This window comes from Petaurus breviceps, unplaced genomic scaffold (assembly GCF_028583685.1).
Source record: "Petaurus breviceps papuanus isolate PSGF00001 unplaced genomic scaffold, PetGlider_PUasm1.0 172, whole genome shotgun sequence".
Classification (NCBI taxonomy): Eukaryota; Metazoa; Chordata; class Mammalia; order Diprotodontia; family Petauridae; genus Petaurus; species Petaurus breviceps.
In genome coordinates this window covers 3,529,618-3,548,203 of record NW_027185755.1, presented here as the reverse complement: position 1 = coordinate 3,548,203, position 18,586 = coordinate 3,529,618, and the positions used below count along the sequence as shown (strand labels likewise).

At 43.7% G+C, this 18,586-nt stretch overlaps 2 protein-coding genes across 2 annotated transcripts in view; both read left to right on the top strand.

The window, feature by feature from the left end:
- Nucleotides 1-18,586, top strand: part of RAD23A (RAD23 homolog A, nucleotide excision repair protein) — a 181,075-nt gene that overhangs the window by 69,042 nt on the left and 93,447 nt on the right. The gene's annotated exons all lie outside the window — the stretch shown is intronic.
- The window catches only part of NFIX (nuclear factor I X), a 112,637-nt gene that overhangs the window by 34,988 nt on the left and 59,063 nt on the right, over nt 1-18,586 (top strand). The window contains exon 2 of the mRNA XM_069082952.1: nt 1,741-2,272. Within this exon, the coding sequence (XP_068939053.1) occupies nt 1,741-2,272 (532 nt within the window). The remainder of the gene's footprint in view (nt 1-1,740; nt 2,273-18,586) is intronic.

Genomic DNA, 18,586 nt, shown 5'->3' with positions numbered 1-18,586 from the left:
CTCTCTCTCTCTCTCTCTCTCTCTCTCTCTCTCTCTCTCTCTCTCACGCGCCTCTGCCAGCGACGGTCTGCAGCCGGTCAGAACTCGTCCTTTTCCCCGGGAATCTGCGATCTCCCCCTTTTCCTCCAAACAGGCGGAGAGAGAGGCAGATCTAAGTTTACATCCCTGTGCCGTTGCCAAAGCCGAAAGCCTTTTTCTTCAGCTGCTGCTTTTTCTCTCCTGGGTTTTTGGCGGGGGGTGTGCGTGTGTGTGTGGGGGTGTGGGGGTAGGGATAGGGGTGGGGAGCTGGATTTGGGTTTTTCTTTCAGCATATATCTTTTTTTTTTTAATTGGAGGGATGCACAGGAGGGGAAATTGAAAAAAAATTGTTGGCTTTTGTTTACCTGGCGTGTGTGGCAACGGGCTTTCTCACTGCCTGCCATCTCTGACCTTTCTTTCTTTCCTTTCTCTTTTTTCCAAAGGGAAAAAAAATAATCCCCCCCATGTGCATGAAGGGTTAAGGGGGAAATGGGGGGGGAAATCTGAGAATTCAACCAAGCCCTGCCCCCCTTCTGTAGAAAACCAATAACACCCCCTTCCTTTTTAAAAAATTTTACCTTCATCCTATCCTTTCTCCTCCTCCTCCCACTCCCTCCTTTCCACACCCCCCACCCCCACCCCCAACTCACAACTCTGTTGAGTCCAGAATTTCAGAATCTGGTGTTGGGCTTTGCCGGGATGCTTCGGAGGAATGGTAATTATTTATTTTTCCAGATTTTGTATTTAGCAAAAAGGAGTCAAATATTATTTAACCCCCAAATAAAAAAAATGAAATCTTAGCCCTCTTTACACCTGACCGAGTGGAGAAAAGAGGGTAAAGGGGTCAGTGGGAAGCTAGAGAAGGGGGTGGAAAAGGACCCAGTAGCTTTTAACCCTGATGTGACCAAGGCGAGCCACCTTGTTTATTTGTTTATCTGAATAATAAATGTCTCGTTTATTATTACTATGGTTATCATTAATATTGATGTTATTAATAATGTCATGCTTACATAGTTGAGATTTATATTTGATTAATAGAAATTCTAGGGTAGATGTTGAAAATGATCTGGAAGGAAGAAAATGAAAAAGCACCTGGGGGTGGGGATCCAAATCTCTTTCGCCTCTTGTGGGTGTCATTTTCTTTTTTTGGGGGTTGCCAAAATTGAATAGTATCTGGGCTCATGGGGGTTTCTGCATGCATGAGTCCTTGTGCATGAGTGTGCAGACATATGTGTATAGATACTGTACCTCCATGAGATAATACAGAGATCCTCCCTGCAATATAACATGGATATTGCATGGGCGCAACAGAGCGCAATGGGGATATCAGCTGCTTGTGTGTGTGAACCGAGATATTGTATATGGGTGTGTGTGTGTGTGTGTGTGTGTGTGTGTGAGAGAGAGAGAGAGAGAGAGAGAGAGAGAGAGAGAGAGAGAGAGAGAGAATAGGTGTGTGTATAGGCACTCAGTGGCTCTCTCTCCTTTGGTTGCTGGGAGTGAGATGGGAGCAAGTGCCTGGCTAAGCTGGCTAACCCTAGTTTCCTAGGGTGACTAGGAGGAAAAAAAAATTGGGGGGAGGAGGGAGTCTATTTCCTTGAAGCATCCCTCCTCTAACACTTTTTGTTCTCTTTTCCTCTTCTTTTTTTCCTCCCCATCTTCCCCTCCCTCCCTTCCTGCCGGCTCCCCACCTCGCCCCGCATGCTCCCGTCTTGCCGCCTGCAGGATGAATTCCACCCGTTCATCGAGGCCTTGCTGCCTCATGTCCGTGCCTTCTCCTACACCTGGTTCAATCTGCAGGCGCGGAAGCGCAAGTACTTCAAGAAACATGAGAAGCGCATGTCGAAGGACGAGGAGCGGGCAGTGAAGGATGAGCTGCTGGGGGAGAAGCCCGAGATCAAGCAGAAGTGGGCGTCCCGGCTTCTGGCCAAGCTGCGCAAGGACATCCGGCCCGAGTTCCGTGAGGACTTTGTGCTGACCATCACCGGCAAGAAGGCCCCCTGCTGTGTCCTCTCCAACCCTGACCAGAAGGGCAAGATCCGCCGGATTGACTGCCTGCGCCAGGCCGACAAGGTGTGGCGGCTCGACCTGGTCATGGTGATTTTGTTTAAGGGGATCCCCCTGGAAAGTACTGATGGGGAGCGGCTCTACAAGTCACCCCAGTGCTCCAACCCCGGCCTGTGTGTCCAGCCTCACCACATTGGAGTCACAATCAAAGAACTGGATCTTTACCTGGCTTACTTTGTCCACACTCCTGGTAGGTCATTCTGAACACTGTTTACATTTTATTTTATTTACTTGGATTTAGACTCTCTTCCCATTTGTCTTATTTAAAAAAAAAGATCAAATTGCAGTAGGCCTCAGTGGGCACTCTAGCAGGGGCCTGCACTATTCCTGGGGTTCACTTTTTCTTTTCTCTCTTTTTTTCCCCTCCCTTCCTTTTTATTCTTCTTCTGTAAGGTGCCTTTACCACATTTTCTATTTTATGTTTCTATCTTTTGAAGGACTATCTTGTTCCAAAAAAGCTTCATGGCTCTTTGGTTTGGGACTGGAATGTCCTGTGTTGGTGAGAGATTGAGATGGGAAGCATCCAGAATTTGTTGTTATATTTTGAAATTAAAAGAAGAGGTGTTGGGTCACTACAGGGCTACCCCTTAGGTTGTTGTTGAACATGGTTTTGTCGTGGTACTGGGCAGTGCTAATGTCAGCGGGAAATGAAACTGGGATGCTCTATGCATATCAGGCTGACCTTTCCCTTCTGTGAATCAATAAAAATGAAAGAATGTATCCAACACTAAGGTACCCCGCTTTAGATACTCAGGCTGAAGATGAATAGGGGAAGATTGGAAAAGGGAGTTGTTTTGGCTAGGCCTAGCCGTTGTTAGAGAATTAGGCAGTGATTTCACTGAGAAAGCTAGGGGAAAAAACCCCAACAAAACAACAAACTCGAAGACTCTGCTTTCACTGTCCAAAGCTGTGACTCCTTACTCTGTCTTTTTTGGGACTAAACGGGTCAGATCTGTACTCTGGATACACTTAATGCATAGCAGATAAATAAGTCAGGCACACTTGTGTGGCACAGTGGTAGTGGCATGGCAGTTTTTACAATGATATATTTCTAATGCCACTCTCTTTGGCAGAGAATATTCTCCCTTGCCCTGAAAAGCTTTTATTTTTATTTTTAAAGATCTTTGCTCCATGAGGATTTTCTTAGTACTTTTTTTTCTCCTTTCTTCTTTTTACTCTGCTTTTGGGGTTTGGGGGCTTTAATTCCCCTTCTATTTTTTCCTCCTGTCCCTTTTATAATTTCTTTCTGCTTTTGTTTTCTTACAAATTGAAACAGAGATGGCTGGTTAATTTTTAGCCTCCACTCAGCTACGCCCAATTTACTGCCGCCTTTGAAACCCAAACGAGCCGGCACTCTGTGATTAAGCAAAGCAGAAGTGTGTTTACATTATGCCCAACCAACTTGTAATGAGAGGGCTACCAAACCTTTTTCTTGTTTTTTTTTTCCTCCCTTTTCCTGTATTCTAGCTTTCTCTTTCTCATCTCAGTTCTTCCTTTCTCTGCTTAGGCGATCATACAAGGATGTAGCTCAACTTAATGGACTGTTTCACATGTTTTTTTCTATGTCATGGGGTGTATGTATGTATATGTGTATGTGTCCCCTTTTCATATAAGAAACAGAAAAAAAAGAGGGAAAACTGCTGCTATTAACATTCTATTTGGGGAGTTGAGGAGGGTATCCATACATAAATAAAATTTCAGGCACCCTTAGTCTTGGTTTTATAGAAATTCAACAGAGGTTGGTATGGTTAGTTTTATGTTGGAAGGAAGCTTTGGGGAAAAAATAATTATTTTCAACCTCCTCTTTTCATGTGCTTTTTCGTGTCTAGAGAAGTAGTTTTCTTAGCAGGGTGGCCGTGGGCCTCGATGGGCATTGCCTCCTTGCTCCTCTCTAGGTCCATGACTGGCCCTGTTAGTGCTCGGTGAATAAGATCATTGCTGGCAAAGAGAGAGTGAATATTAAATCAGGAGACTTATCTTTTTTTAAAAGATAAAACTACAACAACCAAAAAAAAAAAAAGAAAAGGTTAGCTCTCCATTCTCATGCCTGCTGAGACAGAAAGTCTTTTTATTTATTTTTTATTTGAAGGGACACAGGGAAAGCTTGGAACTTTATCATTCCATTAGCTGAGCCAGTGGGGCAGTTTTGACCCCAGGTTAACCTGCACGTGCAGGTTAGGAATAGGGTTGTGCATGAGGAGATGGGGACAGAGGGAGATTCAAAATTTTAATCATGATATACCTTGACCCACCCTTATCCAGCTTTCCACTTGAATCCTTACAGCTGAATCAGTCCTGTTTCCTCACATTTTAGACCATATTCTTGACTTCCACCAACATACAGCAGAGTTGGGATGCAGCGAATATCACAAGAGACCCATTTCACTGTCACATCTCTGGTTCCTAAATTAATCAGGCAGGCTTCTTGGGGAAAGGGATGATGAATGACCTGCTGACCTAAGGAACTCAGTGGTGCTGTCAAATCACACAGTTCTCTATGTTCTGCTCACTCAAGGCAGACTCTGCTAAAGCTGAGTCTCCACAGTTAAAAATAAAATAGAATAAAATAAGGCAGTTCATCAAATCATTTAGGCCCTCAAACCCTAGATAATCCAAATAGATGAAAGTAAAATTTTTTTGGTCTAAATTATTTGAATTCAGAATCAGATCTTTGGCTGAGCTGAGTGGTATATTGGCTGGGGGGATTTTGGGGGAATTCAGGGTATACATTGGGCAAATTAGACCACCAGTGGGATTCTTTGTTTTTTCCTTTAGGAGAAAGGTAGTTGGGAGGTAGACTGTAGTAGCAGTGTATATATGCCTTCCTGGTCTGATCCAACTAGAATTCTTCTTCGTTTTTGCTCATTTACTCAGCTGAGTTATCACCCTCTTCTCTTAACACATTGGATGGTTTGGCAGCTTGTGCCCAGCCCTGAACAATGACAGTTTGGGAAGGGCTATAGATTGTCTTCTCTATCCTTCCCTATCTCCTCCACTAGTCTTTCCAACACTCTCCAACTATAAGATGGTGGTCACTGGGGGAATTGTTTTGGGCTTAGGAAGGACAAATACAGCACCATGTCCCAAAGTGAGTCGATTTCATTTGGGGTAGTATAAAGGTGAGTTTGAAGGGATATTGTGTCATTTGCCAAGGTGGTTGGGCTCTTATAGTGCATTTACACCACTGGTTACCCCTTAGATGAAGCTTGAGGAAACGGTTTGCCTGGAGAGGGAGGGCATGGCGACAGTGGGATGAGGAGCTTCGTTCTACTTTGAAAGTATGGTATTAGAATGACCATTTGTTCCCCAAATCTTCATTCTCAAGCAAAGAAGGAGAACATTCTTTCTTGATGTGAAAGAAGCCTATTGATTTGGGGGGTATATGAGTTTCCTGCTATGAGAAGAAAGTGTCTGGAGTGATGGATCAGGTAAGGGGTAAGGCCAAAATCACTCCATTTTCTTTGAGTACAGACGTGGTACTAAGGCTACTGTCCCAAGCTCCAGTGAGGGATTCTAAGGTGTAGGTAGAAAACATAAAGCCTTCCTTGCCATGAGAACTGGTCTTTAAAAAGGCAGAAGCAAACTGAAAATATAAGACATATCCATGACCAAAAACTGTGCTATATGGTTTCCCACCCCACTCCTTCCCCCTGCCAGTCTTGCAACCTGCATAGGGTGGCAGCCTTGGGAATATAAAATACTGGAATGAAAAGTCTTGAATGATGCATATGCCATCCCTTACCTTGGCTTGGATGCCTGCCCCTTACCTTGCAGGTAACCACATACCCATTTTTACCTTGGACACCAGGTGAACTTTGAGCCTTCTTTCTTTCACTTTCCCTCCCAAGCCTGGAACTTTGCTCTCACATTTTGCTTAGGGGAGGGGGAGAACTCTGCTCCCCTCCTGATTTAAGGGGTTCTTTTGGGGAAAGTAAAGTGGCCGTCTACTTTCCTGGCCTGTTGGCTTTGCTGCTCCCCTGAGTGTCTAGTATTCTTAAGCCAGGACTTTCTGCTTGCCTCAGTTCTGCCTCATGCTGCATCAGGGGTTCCCAGTAAAAGGTGAAATGAAGGGGGGACACCCATTGCGGGAGTCTCATTTTCTCTGCCCTCCTCATAACTCATTCCCAGGAGAAACAGATATGTGGCTTCCCCACCTGCCACCTGACTTTGCCACTCCATGAAATGACATTTGTATATATCCTCTGAGGTAGTTGCATCTTGTGTGAGGGTTGGCAATGGGAGCTACCTCAAGGAGGTGCCCATCACCAGGTGGCAATGTAGAAGGATCATTGGGTACAGGTGCACAGGGGACACAGATGATCTCAGCAGTGGGTGGTAGGTAATAAAAATAAAAGCAGCTATATTCATATAGTGTGTTACCATTTACAGAGCACTTTTCTTTTAAAAGACCTGTAAATTAAGTAAAGCAAGTGTTATTCACATTTTATAGATGGGGAGACTGAGACTCAGATTAAATGACCTACTCATGTTTATACAGTTTATAAGTGATAGAACTGGGATTCAGAACTGGGATCCTGGAGTCTTCCATTTGATCTTTCCTATAGTGAGATTTTCCTGAAAAACAACAACAAAAAACTAGGAAGAAAAACCAGACTTGGCTTCACCCTAATTATGGCTTTTTTTTTTCCTTATTGCCTCTCATCCCGGTGTCCTGCTTACCTGCTATATTATACTTTGTCCCTGGGGCTACCTACCTTTGCTCCCTGTGGTGGGTAGCTAATTTGTTTGAAGTTTCTGTTTCTCAAGTTGAATTGGAGGCAAGAACAAAAAGAAAACATCCCAGTCTTGGTTTGGTTGGGTAAGGTATGTGGTAAGCATGAAAGAACAGGGAAGGAGGACCACTTTTGCCAGGAGATAATGATGATCAGCTGGTTGGTCTTCTGACCCAGGGTCCAGCATGATGCCGTGTTGCCTCTCTGAAATACACAGAAAGAAGATACTCTTTGCAACACCTCACCAGTCTGTGTGTTTGTAGGGACAAAGAATTTAGAGCCGGAGAAGGACCTGATTCAGAATCATCTCTTTAAAGCCCCTTACTTAACAGATGAGGAAACTGAGGCTCACAGAGTTTACATTGCCCAGTAGTGGTAAACCAGGATTCAGAACTAGATCTTTTGACTCTAAATCTAGTTTTCTTTCCATAATACCATGCAGACTCTACTTCCTCGGCATCTCTTGTGGCCCTCTGACCCTGTATTATTAAAACATTTTAAGGTGAGAAAGGGTCCCAATGGGTTTTTATAACATATGTTAATGTTCCTTTAGGAGTCTAAGGCCTAAGAACCAGGGGATTTGGGGCCTCCTTCAAGGCCATACTCCAGGGATGGAGAAACCTGGGGTGCCGTGGAAAAGGGAACTGCGGAGGATATGTGATTAGAAGGGGGAACTGGCAAGAATAGAAATGAGAGGGAAGTATCGTTTTTCCCTTTTCGCACTCAGGTGTCCTGAAGCAGCTGGGCAGAGAGGGTAACACTCGGCTGCCCTCTCTGCCCAGGGGAGGTGGTTCTCTCTTTCTCCCTCTCCTCTCCTCTCTGTCTCAGGACCTGCCACGCTTCAGTTATTTTATCCTTTAGTGTCCAATTCAGAGGTCTTTTCAAAGGCCCCAGCCGTGTCAGCCCGGTGCTCACACAAAAGGCCTCTTTGATTTGTTGTTTGTTTTCATTTGCCAGTGGAAGGGGGAGGGGGAATGGAGAAAGCTTCTGGGTTTAAAAATTTTTTTATTTGGGTTGCTTGCTTCATTCCCAGAGGACTTGGCTCCTTGGAACCTCAGTCCAGAGTTGGGGGTAGGAGAAAGATCAACAACTTTCTGGGGAGGGCAGGAGGTGGAATCACCCCAGTGTAAGGGAAGGTAGAGATGGATTTAGAAAGGATCGAGCGTCTGACATTAAGGGATCTGACTGTGGTGAGAACTGGATTTGGAGCTTGACTGGACCCTTACCACCATTTGGCGATAGAGAGTGAGGAGATTGAATGCCTGGCTCCACAGACTTCTGCCCTCCCACTATCCGTGCCCTTAGAGAGCAGTTGTTTAGAGCAGGGTGAGGTGACTTTGTCCCCTAATTTCTTGTAATCTATCTTTGGTTGTTACTGTAACTACAGGGGTAGGTACCTTAGAGTTCTTGAATAAGTTAGGATCAACAGGGGGAAGGTCAGTTAGGCTCGGGCCTTTTTCTGAAATTCTCAATGCCTAATCTAATCTATCCTGCATCGAACATTGAACTATATTGGATAAGATATCTGTGCCTGAAGTGAGAAGGAAGGAGTTGAATGAGAATTAATACATACCTACATGAACATTATAGCATATTCAGGCGCATGTCCTGAAACATAAATAAGAGATATATTAGGATACACAGACAGATATGTAGGTACATATATCATAAGACCTTAATTTTTGGGTGGGTCACTATGGGCATCAACAGCAGGGAGAATATATTGGTTGGGGGGGGAGGGGGTTTAGCAGGGCCTCATTGGCAGATGGGAGGGGGAGGCTGGGGGGCTGAGAGATGGGTAAATTTAGATGCTGGCATTTCTGAAGACTAGTTTTCTTGGCACTGAGGGCACCATGGAAATCATTATGACAAATGCCCAGCCCTGTAGGCCGCTGTCGCCATCTTAAGGACATTGGAGCTGTGGAGCTAGCTAGGCAAGAAGGGGGTTCCAGTAGGCTGAGAGAATGTTTGGAGCATAGGGTGGGGGACTTTACTGGACCTGGCTTTACCCCATTCTACTAGTCTGTGGCCTTTTCTCTGGGTTTCTTTTTTTTTTTTTTAAAGCTTTAATTTAATTTAATCTTCCCAATTAATAACTTTTATTTATGCTTTTTTTAAACATTAGAATCATTTTCCAATGTTCTCCCCCCACTGAATCCTCCCTTGTAACAAAGAAAAAATTGGACAAAACCTAACCACCAAAGAACCTGCGTCTGATAGTAACTGTACATGCATCATTCCACATGCATGGTCTCCTACCTCTCTACCGAGAAGAGGGAGGTAAGTTTCCTCCTCTTTTCTCTGGAACCAAGATCGATAATTACAATTAATCTGAGTTCAACAGTATTTTAGCATTGTTTTCCTTTATTTTATTAGAATCATTTTGTATATTGTTCTTTTGGTGCTACTCTTTTCATTTTGTATCAATTTATAGAAGTCTTTCCATGTTTCTCTGAATTTCTCATATTTGTCATTCCTTACAGAATGATACTATTTTATTATAATCATATGCCACAGTTTGTTCAAACTGTCCCTACCTTAAGGGCCCCTACTTGGTTTTGAGTGTTTTTTTTTTGCAACCACAAATAACAGTATTGATATAAATATTTTGTTATATAGGGGACCTTTCTTTTTTGTCATCGACCTCCTTGTGGCAGGAAAATCAGTGTGGTGTAGCGGATAGAATGCCGGACTAGGAAACAGGAAGGCCTGGGTTCAAATATTGCCTTCAACACTTCTTACCTTTATGACCATGAGTAATTCACTTAACCTGTCTGAACTTTAGTTTCTTCACCTGTAAAATGGGTATAATAATACCTGAAGTGTATACCTCACAAGGTTGTTAGGAAGTTCAAATAGGATAATATATATAACACTTCGCAAACTTTAAAGTATTACATAAATATTAGTATTAGACAAATGCCCAAGAATGAAATAGCCATTATTTTTCTCCCATAATTAAATTGTTTTCCATTAACAGTTGTACTAATTCCCAGCTTCACCAATGGAGTATCATTGTGCCTATTTCCTTACAGTTCTTCTAACATTGATTATTTCGATTTTTCATCATTTTCTACAATTTGATAAGGAAGACGTAAAACCTTAGCATTATTCAATAAACTGAAGAACTCAAACTACTCAGGAAGACACTTTTCAACTATAACTGCTTGGGGAAACTGGAAAGTGATATGACAGAAAATACTTTAGAAAGATATCTTTTTTTTTTTTTTTTTGCTTTTTGGAGGGCAATTGGGGTTAAGTAACTTGCCCAAAGTCACACGGCTAGTTTTTTTTGTGTGTGTTAAGTGTTTGAGGTCGGATCCAAACTCAGGTCCTCCTGGCTCCAGGGCTGGGGCTGTACTCACTTCGACACCTAGCTGCCCCTAGAAAGATATCTTATATCTCATACCATAGAAAGCTTCAGATGTATATGTGACCTCCATATAAGAGCTCAGGTCATTAAAAAAAATTAGTTGAGTACCAAAAGAGTTACCTTTCAAAATTTTAGCTGGGGGAGAATTCATAAGTAAATAAGGGATAAGAGTGATTATAAAAAGATAAACAATTTTGATTGCAAAAATTAAAAAGTTTTTTGTATTAACAAAACCAATGTAACTAGATTGAGAAATCTTTAAGTGGGAAAAATCTTTACATAAAATATCTGTTATAAAAGTCTGATAGCCAAGATTTGTAGGAAACTGACATAAATACGTGGCTACGAGCCATATTGTGATAAGTGGTCAAAAGATATAAACAATTTTCTGAAGAGAAGAAATGCAGACCATTAGCAACTGCATGAAATTATCAAATCACTAATAATAAGAGAATTACAAGTTAAAACAACTCTAAGGTTATACCAGATAATAAAAGATTACAAGATCATAGGATTAAGAACTAGAAGAGGTTTTTAGAGGCTATCTTGTCCAACCCCACCCCCTTCATTTTACAGATGAAGAAACTAAGGGGCCAAGGAGGTGAAATGACTTCTTTAAGGTCACGAAAGTGGCCAGAGTCGTTGTTGGTGAGGTGGTTGAGAAACAAGCCCATTGTTATTATACTTTTGGTAGAGCTGAATTTGCTCTTTTAACCAAATATTTCCAGGCCTTTCCTTTGGAAATTTTGTATTGATTTTGTTAGAGAAGTACTGTATTTTTCTAAGTGGTGGCAGGGCTATCTACTGACCTGATCTCAATAGGGGCTTTGAGTAGGCTTCTCCCTTTTCCCTGCCCCTAACCATCTTTGAATCAACTCAATTTATCATATGGTTCCTGGTGGAAATCACTCTTGGACCTTGATATTTAGGGTGTATTGGTAATGCCAGGCTTGACAACCCTGGGCTAACATAACATTATGTTAACCAATACTCCAGCTTATTTCCTATGTGTTGAACCAGTTCTCATTTAATTTGCTCAAAGGGCATTCATATTAACAGAAGCATTCTAGTATGTAATCAGGTATGCTGACCCACCTACATCCATAGCAAGTTGATAAATGAAAATTTCCTTTTGGTCAGGTAAAAATTGGTGTTGATTTTGACTGCCAGGCTCAGAAATTATTTCACACTGTAAATGAATAACATTACTACAATATCTGTAAGAAAAGGAATAACCTCTCAATGTGTCACAGATGATTTGGTACAGGCAGACTCAAGCGTGGTAAATAGAAATGGAACTTTTCTTTATGGGAAGAAAACTCTCTTCTCTTCTCTTGTAGGATCAGGGAGATCAGAGGGAGGGAAGCATGTTGAGATGTCTGCTATATGGCTTCACTATGTGGCCAAGCCTTTTGAAACTACTTTCATATTTCTTATCTCATTTTGTCTTCAGCTTAGTCTGGTAAAGTAGGCAGGACAAGTTATTATCCCTCCCTCATAGTGGAGTTGAAGCAATTGAGGCCTAGAGAGATCCTGTAACTCAGATCACACAGCAAAGTCATGGCAGAGTTGGGACTAAAATCTTGGTCTCCTGATACAAACCCCAGACTTTCCCACTAGCATCATTGGGGTAGTAGAGTGAATTTCCCTGGTACTGCCAAATTGAAAAAAGCCACTAGACAAGACAGCTGTGATGGCTCCCAACATGGGAAGCATCTGTTCCCAACAATTCCAAGTTGAACTTAAGGTTGGAAGCCAGGGCCCACCCTCGCCCTCAGCCCCTCTCTCCCAACCTGGGCCAACACTCAGCTCTAGAGCTCCCCCCTCTGCCAAGCACACAGGGTATACAGAGAGAAATATCCAGTAGGCACTGTGATGCCAATCTCACCCCCTCCACTGATAGGCCCAGTTGAATAGGAGCATACCTAGTTCTTGTCGAGGGGAAGCACTGATTCAGACCCAGGATGCAGGTGAGGCCTTTGGTGTGTGGGACGTGAAGTGTAGAGAGGAGCCTGGCACTATACCCAAGCTGCTATGCTGAGAGTTATCTTGGAATTTCATTTTAAAATAAATATGAATGTAGTGATTTTAGTTGATCAGACTGCATTTAAGATTCTTTCTCTTCTTGGTTCACCTTTGTTCTTTTTTCCTTGAAGTCCCTTCTCTTCTCATTTTAACTTTGGGACTATAGAGGTCTATGGGGAGAGAGTACCAAGCCCCACATATTGACTCTGCCTAATGGAACTTGGTCTCTGGGAACAGGGGGCAGGTCTCTCCGAGGAAGTGGAAGTATTTAAAGTAAAATGAATTTCCATCTTTTGCTCTAACTATATTTCTAGACCCCTTTTGACCTGTTGGAACAAAGGAATGGAACTGCAAAGGGTGAGATCTGTGGTGTCTGGTTCAGTTCTGCCCTTTCTCTCTCTGGGGAGGCTTCCCCAAGAAGCTTTTTACAGGCTGGAATAACGTGCCTATCTCCCAGCTCCAAATTCTCCTGCCAGCAGATGTGAGGAAGTTTCTGCTTTGCAGAGGTAGCTCAGTATATGGTGGTCAGTGTCTACACTGGGGCCCTTGCTGGGGGAGAGAAATGAGTCTACACATCCAGTGGCAATAGTCAGGCAGATCCCAGGCTCTTTTGCCTTTTGTAGGCACTATCTGTGTGATAGATATGCCTACAGAGCTATGTGGGGAGCTAGGATCATGGGATCATAAGATTTAGAACTGGAAGGGACATGAAAGATCATGCCAGGATCAGTCATTTTAGGCCTTAGCCTAGACATTCAGTATTTAAATGTTTGGACCCAGCTTGTGGCATGCCTGGCCCTTGGCCCCCTCTCCCCCCCCCCCCATTCCTCCCAGAATTTCAGCCTTTTTCTGCTAGACTTACTCTGCAACTGGCTTGGATATGGAGTTATTAAAAGGCCGGGTAGGCCTGCAGGCAAGAGGGACAGAGCCCCAGAGCCAGCTGAGCTGACAGAGGAGGGTGGCGGTGGAGTGGTGCAGAGGGCCTGGACAGCTCCGGAGCCCCACACAGAGGCGGGCTGGGAGCATCACTGTTCTTCAGTCCTCCCCAGGGGCTGAGGCGGGATTGCTGGCCGAGAAGTGGCCTGCTTGGCAGTTTCTTGTTGCTCCAGTTTAGCTGGCGGAAGAACCAGGCTCCTCAACCTTTCCCAGGAGGGCAAAGGTTTCCCTTGATAGAAGGAGGCTGGAGAGTTAGTGCAGTGAGAAGGCCCGAGCAGTTCCCAAGGTTCGAAGGCTGCCTCACTTCCACCCAAGGTGTCGGAGCTGCCCTCCTGCACCCCCCCCCTTCCCTGCCCTCCACCTCCCATCCTTCATCCTTTCGTTCCCTCTAGGGATTTGAGGGGTCATTGGAAGGGCTCCTCCTCCCATTTCCCTCTCCAAACCCAGTCCAAAGCAATGGCCATGCTTTGCCTTCTGGGGCTTATTTTATTCTAATTCTTTGTTTTTGGCAGTAAAACTCTTAACGGAAAGAGCGGGGTGGTTGGTGGGGGGAGGGAGCTCCTGCTCCAACCCAGCTGTGGGGCTGTGGGAGAGCCTCCCCGAAGGGGTCGAGGTCGGGAACTGGAACTTTAGCCTGTGGAAATGCGAAGTGCAGGAAAAGAGAGGCAGAGAAACTCCGAAGGGCTCTTGAGGGTTAGGTAGGCCCCTCTGGGTACCAAACCTCCCAGGGGCAAAGGGACAGACACCTGGTGATTCTTGTAGACTGGGAGGCAGGCACCATAGTGGTTCCCCTGAGGCAATCTCCAGGAGACTGTGGCGGGTGTAGCCTTCTGGGAGTATACCCTTATTATTCCTGCAGATTATATCACCATTAGTATATAATTATTGTATAATGGGCGTTATTACATAATGTCCGTTATATAACGCTCAGCCGGAGATACAGACAGTAGGGATATTATATGTGTGTGTGTCTATGTATAGACACCTTCCTCACACTGGATATGTGGTCACATCGTAACCATCATGTAAATACTTCCCTGAGCTGGGCTATAAATTTCTGAAGAGTGACGTCAACAGGCTCCTTACTGCGTTTGGAGGCGGAGGGGGGAAGGGAGGGTGAGAATATTTGGCCCCACCTATCTCTTATGACATAATCGTTTCCTTAGCAACCGTGTGCTCCCAAGGGGGACAAAGCAAAAAGAAGACTTTAAAACAAGGGGGATATAGATAAAAACCCAAATGTGGAAATGATGAACTCCCTACACACAAAAATCTATAAGTCGAGGGGACAGAAGTCCTCTGGTATCTTCTCTTTTGGGGGTTAGGATAGCAATCTTGGGCAGTTAAAATTCCCCATTGTCCCCCAGGTCTTCTTTCTACTTTCCTGTGTCTTTCTGTTCCCTTTTTTCAGATGAGGAATCCCACCACTTAAACTGGGCCCTTCTAAAGTCCTTGGCCTCATTATGGTTTCAAAGCTGAAAAAAAGATGTAGAATAGTGTTCCCTGACAGTCAGGGAAACAATAATAAAGCCTTAGTAGATTGGGTCCAGAAAGGAAGAGGAAAATAATTAAGATAATTTGGCATATAGAAGAATAGATGGAGGAGGAAATTAATAATTTTTTCAAATGTATGAAATATTATTCATGTAAGATGATAGGTAACTATGACTATCTCCTGAGACCAGTAGACTTTTCATGCAGTTGGAAGGATTAAAATAAAGTCAGCCCTAAGGTGAAAGAGGTGAGTACTGGAACGGGTCTGTTAGTAAGGATGAGCATCCCTTTGCCCTGATATCTGGGTACATAGTAAGCTATATGCTGCATCAAAGAAAAGGGCAACAGCTCACTAGAAGAGTAGAATCCCCTGTGCAAACAGACTTCAAACTACAGCTTGACTTAGATGAGAATGTCCCGACGGGGGGCAGCTTTCAGCAGAGCATTTATTGCTCTTGGGTGAATCTTTTTCCCTGTTATTTTTACTAACTGCTCACCAAAGAAACTTCAGAAATCAAAGCTGAATCCCTGTTCTTTGACCTTTTCGAATATCTCTTCCCATTGGGCCACTAAGAAAGGAAAGTCACTATTGAAATATGTGGAGAACCCAGCCAGCTACTGAGAATAGGGCCCTTGGCCCAGCTGGCACAAGACATGACACAGACTGGCAGGAAGCAAAAAGTTGTCATGAAAAATCCAAATTCAACCCTTTCCTTGCCACAGTTAGGCTTATGCCCTTTCCCCTCTGCATCCTGTTTTATTGACTGATATACAATTTTTTCAGCTGTTCACAGAAAATCTATGTGCTTGGCTGTGTCATAATGGCTAGAGTATTAGGCTTGGAGTCTGGGAGACCCGGGATCAAATCCATCCTCTGACACATATTAGCTTTGTGACCCCAATATGGGTAAGTCACTTAACTTCTCAATGCCCCCAAGCAACTCTGTAAGGCTATAGTTACAGAAAAGTAGATGATCAAGATCAGTGAAGAGTGTTTTCACACTAGGAAGTTCCCTATATAGATGAAATCAAAGGTCCATATACCTCTCCCTCTCTCCCACCAAAAAAACAAATAAACCCCAAAACTCAATCAGCTAAACTATCCAAGTAGTTTAGATCACAGGTTATTGTTATTTCACAATGTATTCAGTAAACTTTTCTCTATAATTTAGGAAACACTTTGTTTTCCCTGAATCAATGCTTGCTTAGGTTTTTATCTTTAGGTACAGAGGCAGAAGAATGAACCTGAAGAACTAAAAGGCACTGCCAGCATATGGAGGGCTTGACCTTGGGATGTGAAGCATGGCCTCTCTGATGAGGTCTCATTACCGCTGCCTTCAAGACTAGACCCAGGTTGACAATGCAGGGATCTGCCTTGATTAAGAAATTGGCCAAAGCCAGAGCATCAGCAGAGCTACAGGTCTTCTGTTTTGTGTGTTTAGCCCACCTTCTTTTTCTGGGTCCTGGAGTGGTACCAGTAATAAGCATGGATTGGGGATGTAGGACCCAAGGGGTTCCAGCAGGGCCCTGCCTGCCCAGGCCAAGAGCAGTCCCAAGGAGAGAACAGCTGTACCTTCAAACACAAAAGGCCAGTGCTCAATGGAGCAACAGCCTCGGGATATTAGCCAGCTCATGAGATGTATCCAAGGGAGAGGCTCTAGGCCCAGGGGATGGGGCAAGACATTTTATTTATAGTGTCATGGTTTATAAAGTAGAACCGGCTTATGGATCTCTGGGCACAGTTTCAAAATCAGCCATTTCTTTTAAGTTACCTCCAATTAGTCTGTTAATATGATGCTGCTGGGCAGGAGTGACCTGGCCCCACGTGGGGAGATGACCGAGGAAGACAGTACTGAGACTCACTGTCTAATATTAGATTTTGCAACCCAGAGATTCATTAATATAATCACTCAAATACTGGCCTCGCTTGGCAGGGCCTCTTCTTGAACCATCCTTATCTTTAGCAAAGAGCTCCGTCAGAATCACCCTTGGTGTTCCTCTTCTCAGAGAGTGGGCAGGGTGCATTAGTTGGCCTGCTTGCTGCCCCTTTCCTTGGATAGGCTTGGCTTTCCATCCCAGCAGCTCTTGCTTCTCACAGCATGGAAAGGCTTTTACATGACTTGTTCCCTGCAGGAAAAACAGCAACAGATATCCTCTCCCTGCAGCAGAAGCTGCTAATCTGCCACCTGCTGTCAAGTACTGTCCAGGGCTTCCGTGTATTAGGGGTTCCATCACCAAGGATCCCTTGGCTGGTATTGCAGCAGGGGCCATCAGATCGAGGTTTCTTGCTCTTTCTCCGAAAGGAAAGTTCTTACTGAATTCAGATAGGAAGGGGTTGATCCTTCTCAGTTTGGGAAGTGTCGAGGCCTTGCTTTGTTTTAGAAATAAGAGGTAAGAGAGATTGAGGAATGGGGAAAAAAGGGGGTAAGAGCTGAGCTCCTAATTTGAATAGGTAATATTTTAGTGAATTTAGGAAATCTGAGGCTAGGGAGGTCCCTGAGGATTGTGGGCAATGAGGAAGAAGTTATTTGGTTCTTTGTTGGAATAAGTTGGAATAATAGTTCCCTAAAATGTGTTTTCTTTATGTAAGTGAATTTGGGTGGTGTCAGAGAGATGAAGATTGAAAGACAGTCAGATTTTTGACTCCTCATCTATCTGATGGCCTTGGTTTAGAGTGATACTTCTTAGGTCATTGGGCCTTTTGCCCTTTAGCCTGGAAAGCTAAGCCTTGAGTCCCATGGCTGTTTCTGAATGGGAAGTACCCTTGAAGGCTTCCTGTGGGGGGGGGGAGGGCCCACACTTGTGCCCACACACACACACACACAATCCCAGGTGTTTTACAGACCCATCCCACGAGGATGCTGAGTTTATCTCTACACAGGATCTTTCCTGTTGTTAGATCATCCTTTTCTGGTGGATGCTCTTTGGCATAGATTGGCAGGGGGAATATTGTGCCCCGTTGGAATTGTTTGCCTTTTGTCGGAAAACGGTTCCTTCTCTTCGAAGACAACCCAGCCTACTCCTTTATGGAGGTGAAAGGTCCATAGGTGTTTACATTGCACATGTTTTTGGAGTTTCTCAATGTATCGATCAGTTATACTGATTAGTTTTTCTTTTCTTAAAAAAAAAGCTATTTGTCATATTGGATAACCCAAAAGAAAGGGAATGGAAGGGGGAGGAATAACACTGGTACCCCGGTGATGTAAGAAACAGAAAATATCAATAAAAAAAAAACCTAAAAACAAACAAAATAACAAATTCCTTCTCTTTTTCACCCTAATGTCTTGGGATGAGAAGAAAAGAGATGTCATGTCTTTCAAGAGACTGATCTGTTTACCACCATTGGCATGTTTTTCCATGATCTCTTTTTTCTGGGTATGAGATTTGTTGCTGTCCTTTAGCTGGGGCATTTCTACTGGCCCTGTCTACTGAATTTGGTAGTAGATATATAAATTATCAATGGCTTTAACACAGTCGTTTTTTTAGTGTATGTTACATATAACCTCTCTTGGGAGAGTTAAACCAACTCATTTGTGTTGCTTCCCACATTCTCCTTTGAGCCCTACACCTTGCGCCTAAAGGCACTCTGGCTCCTATCTTTCAATTGTCCATTTAACTAGCTCCCTCTCTCTTCTTCATCCAGTCTTCTACCTGCTCTCTCTACCTCCCTCACAGTAGAAACCACCAAATCCTTTGTCTTACTTGCTTTGTTCATTTGACTTCTTACTTTCTGCGAGCAACCCTTCTTATAGTCCCCCTTCCTTTCCAGGCATCAAATCATACTCGGTCCAATGAAGGGGGAGGCTTGTCCACTGTCCCTCATACCAAGGGCAGCATGGGCACCAAGTCACAATGCAATCTGGTTAGAGTGCAGTAAGATAGCTATTTATTCAGAATGTATTTCTATTCTGGCCAAAGGAACCTTGTCCTTATTAGATGTAGC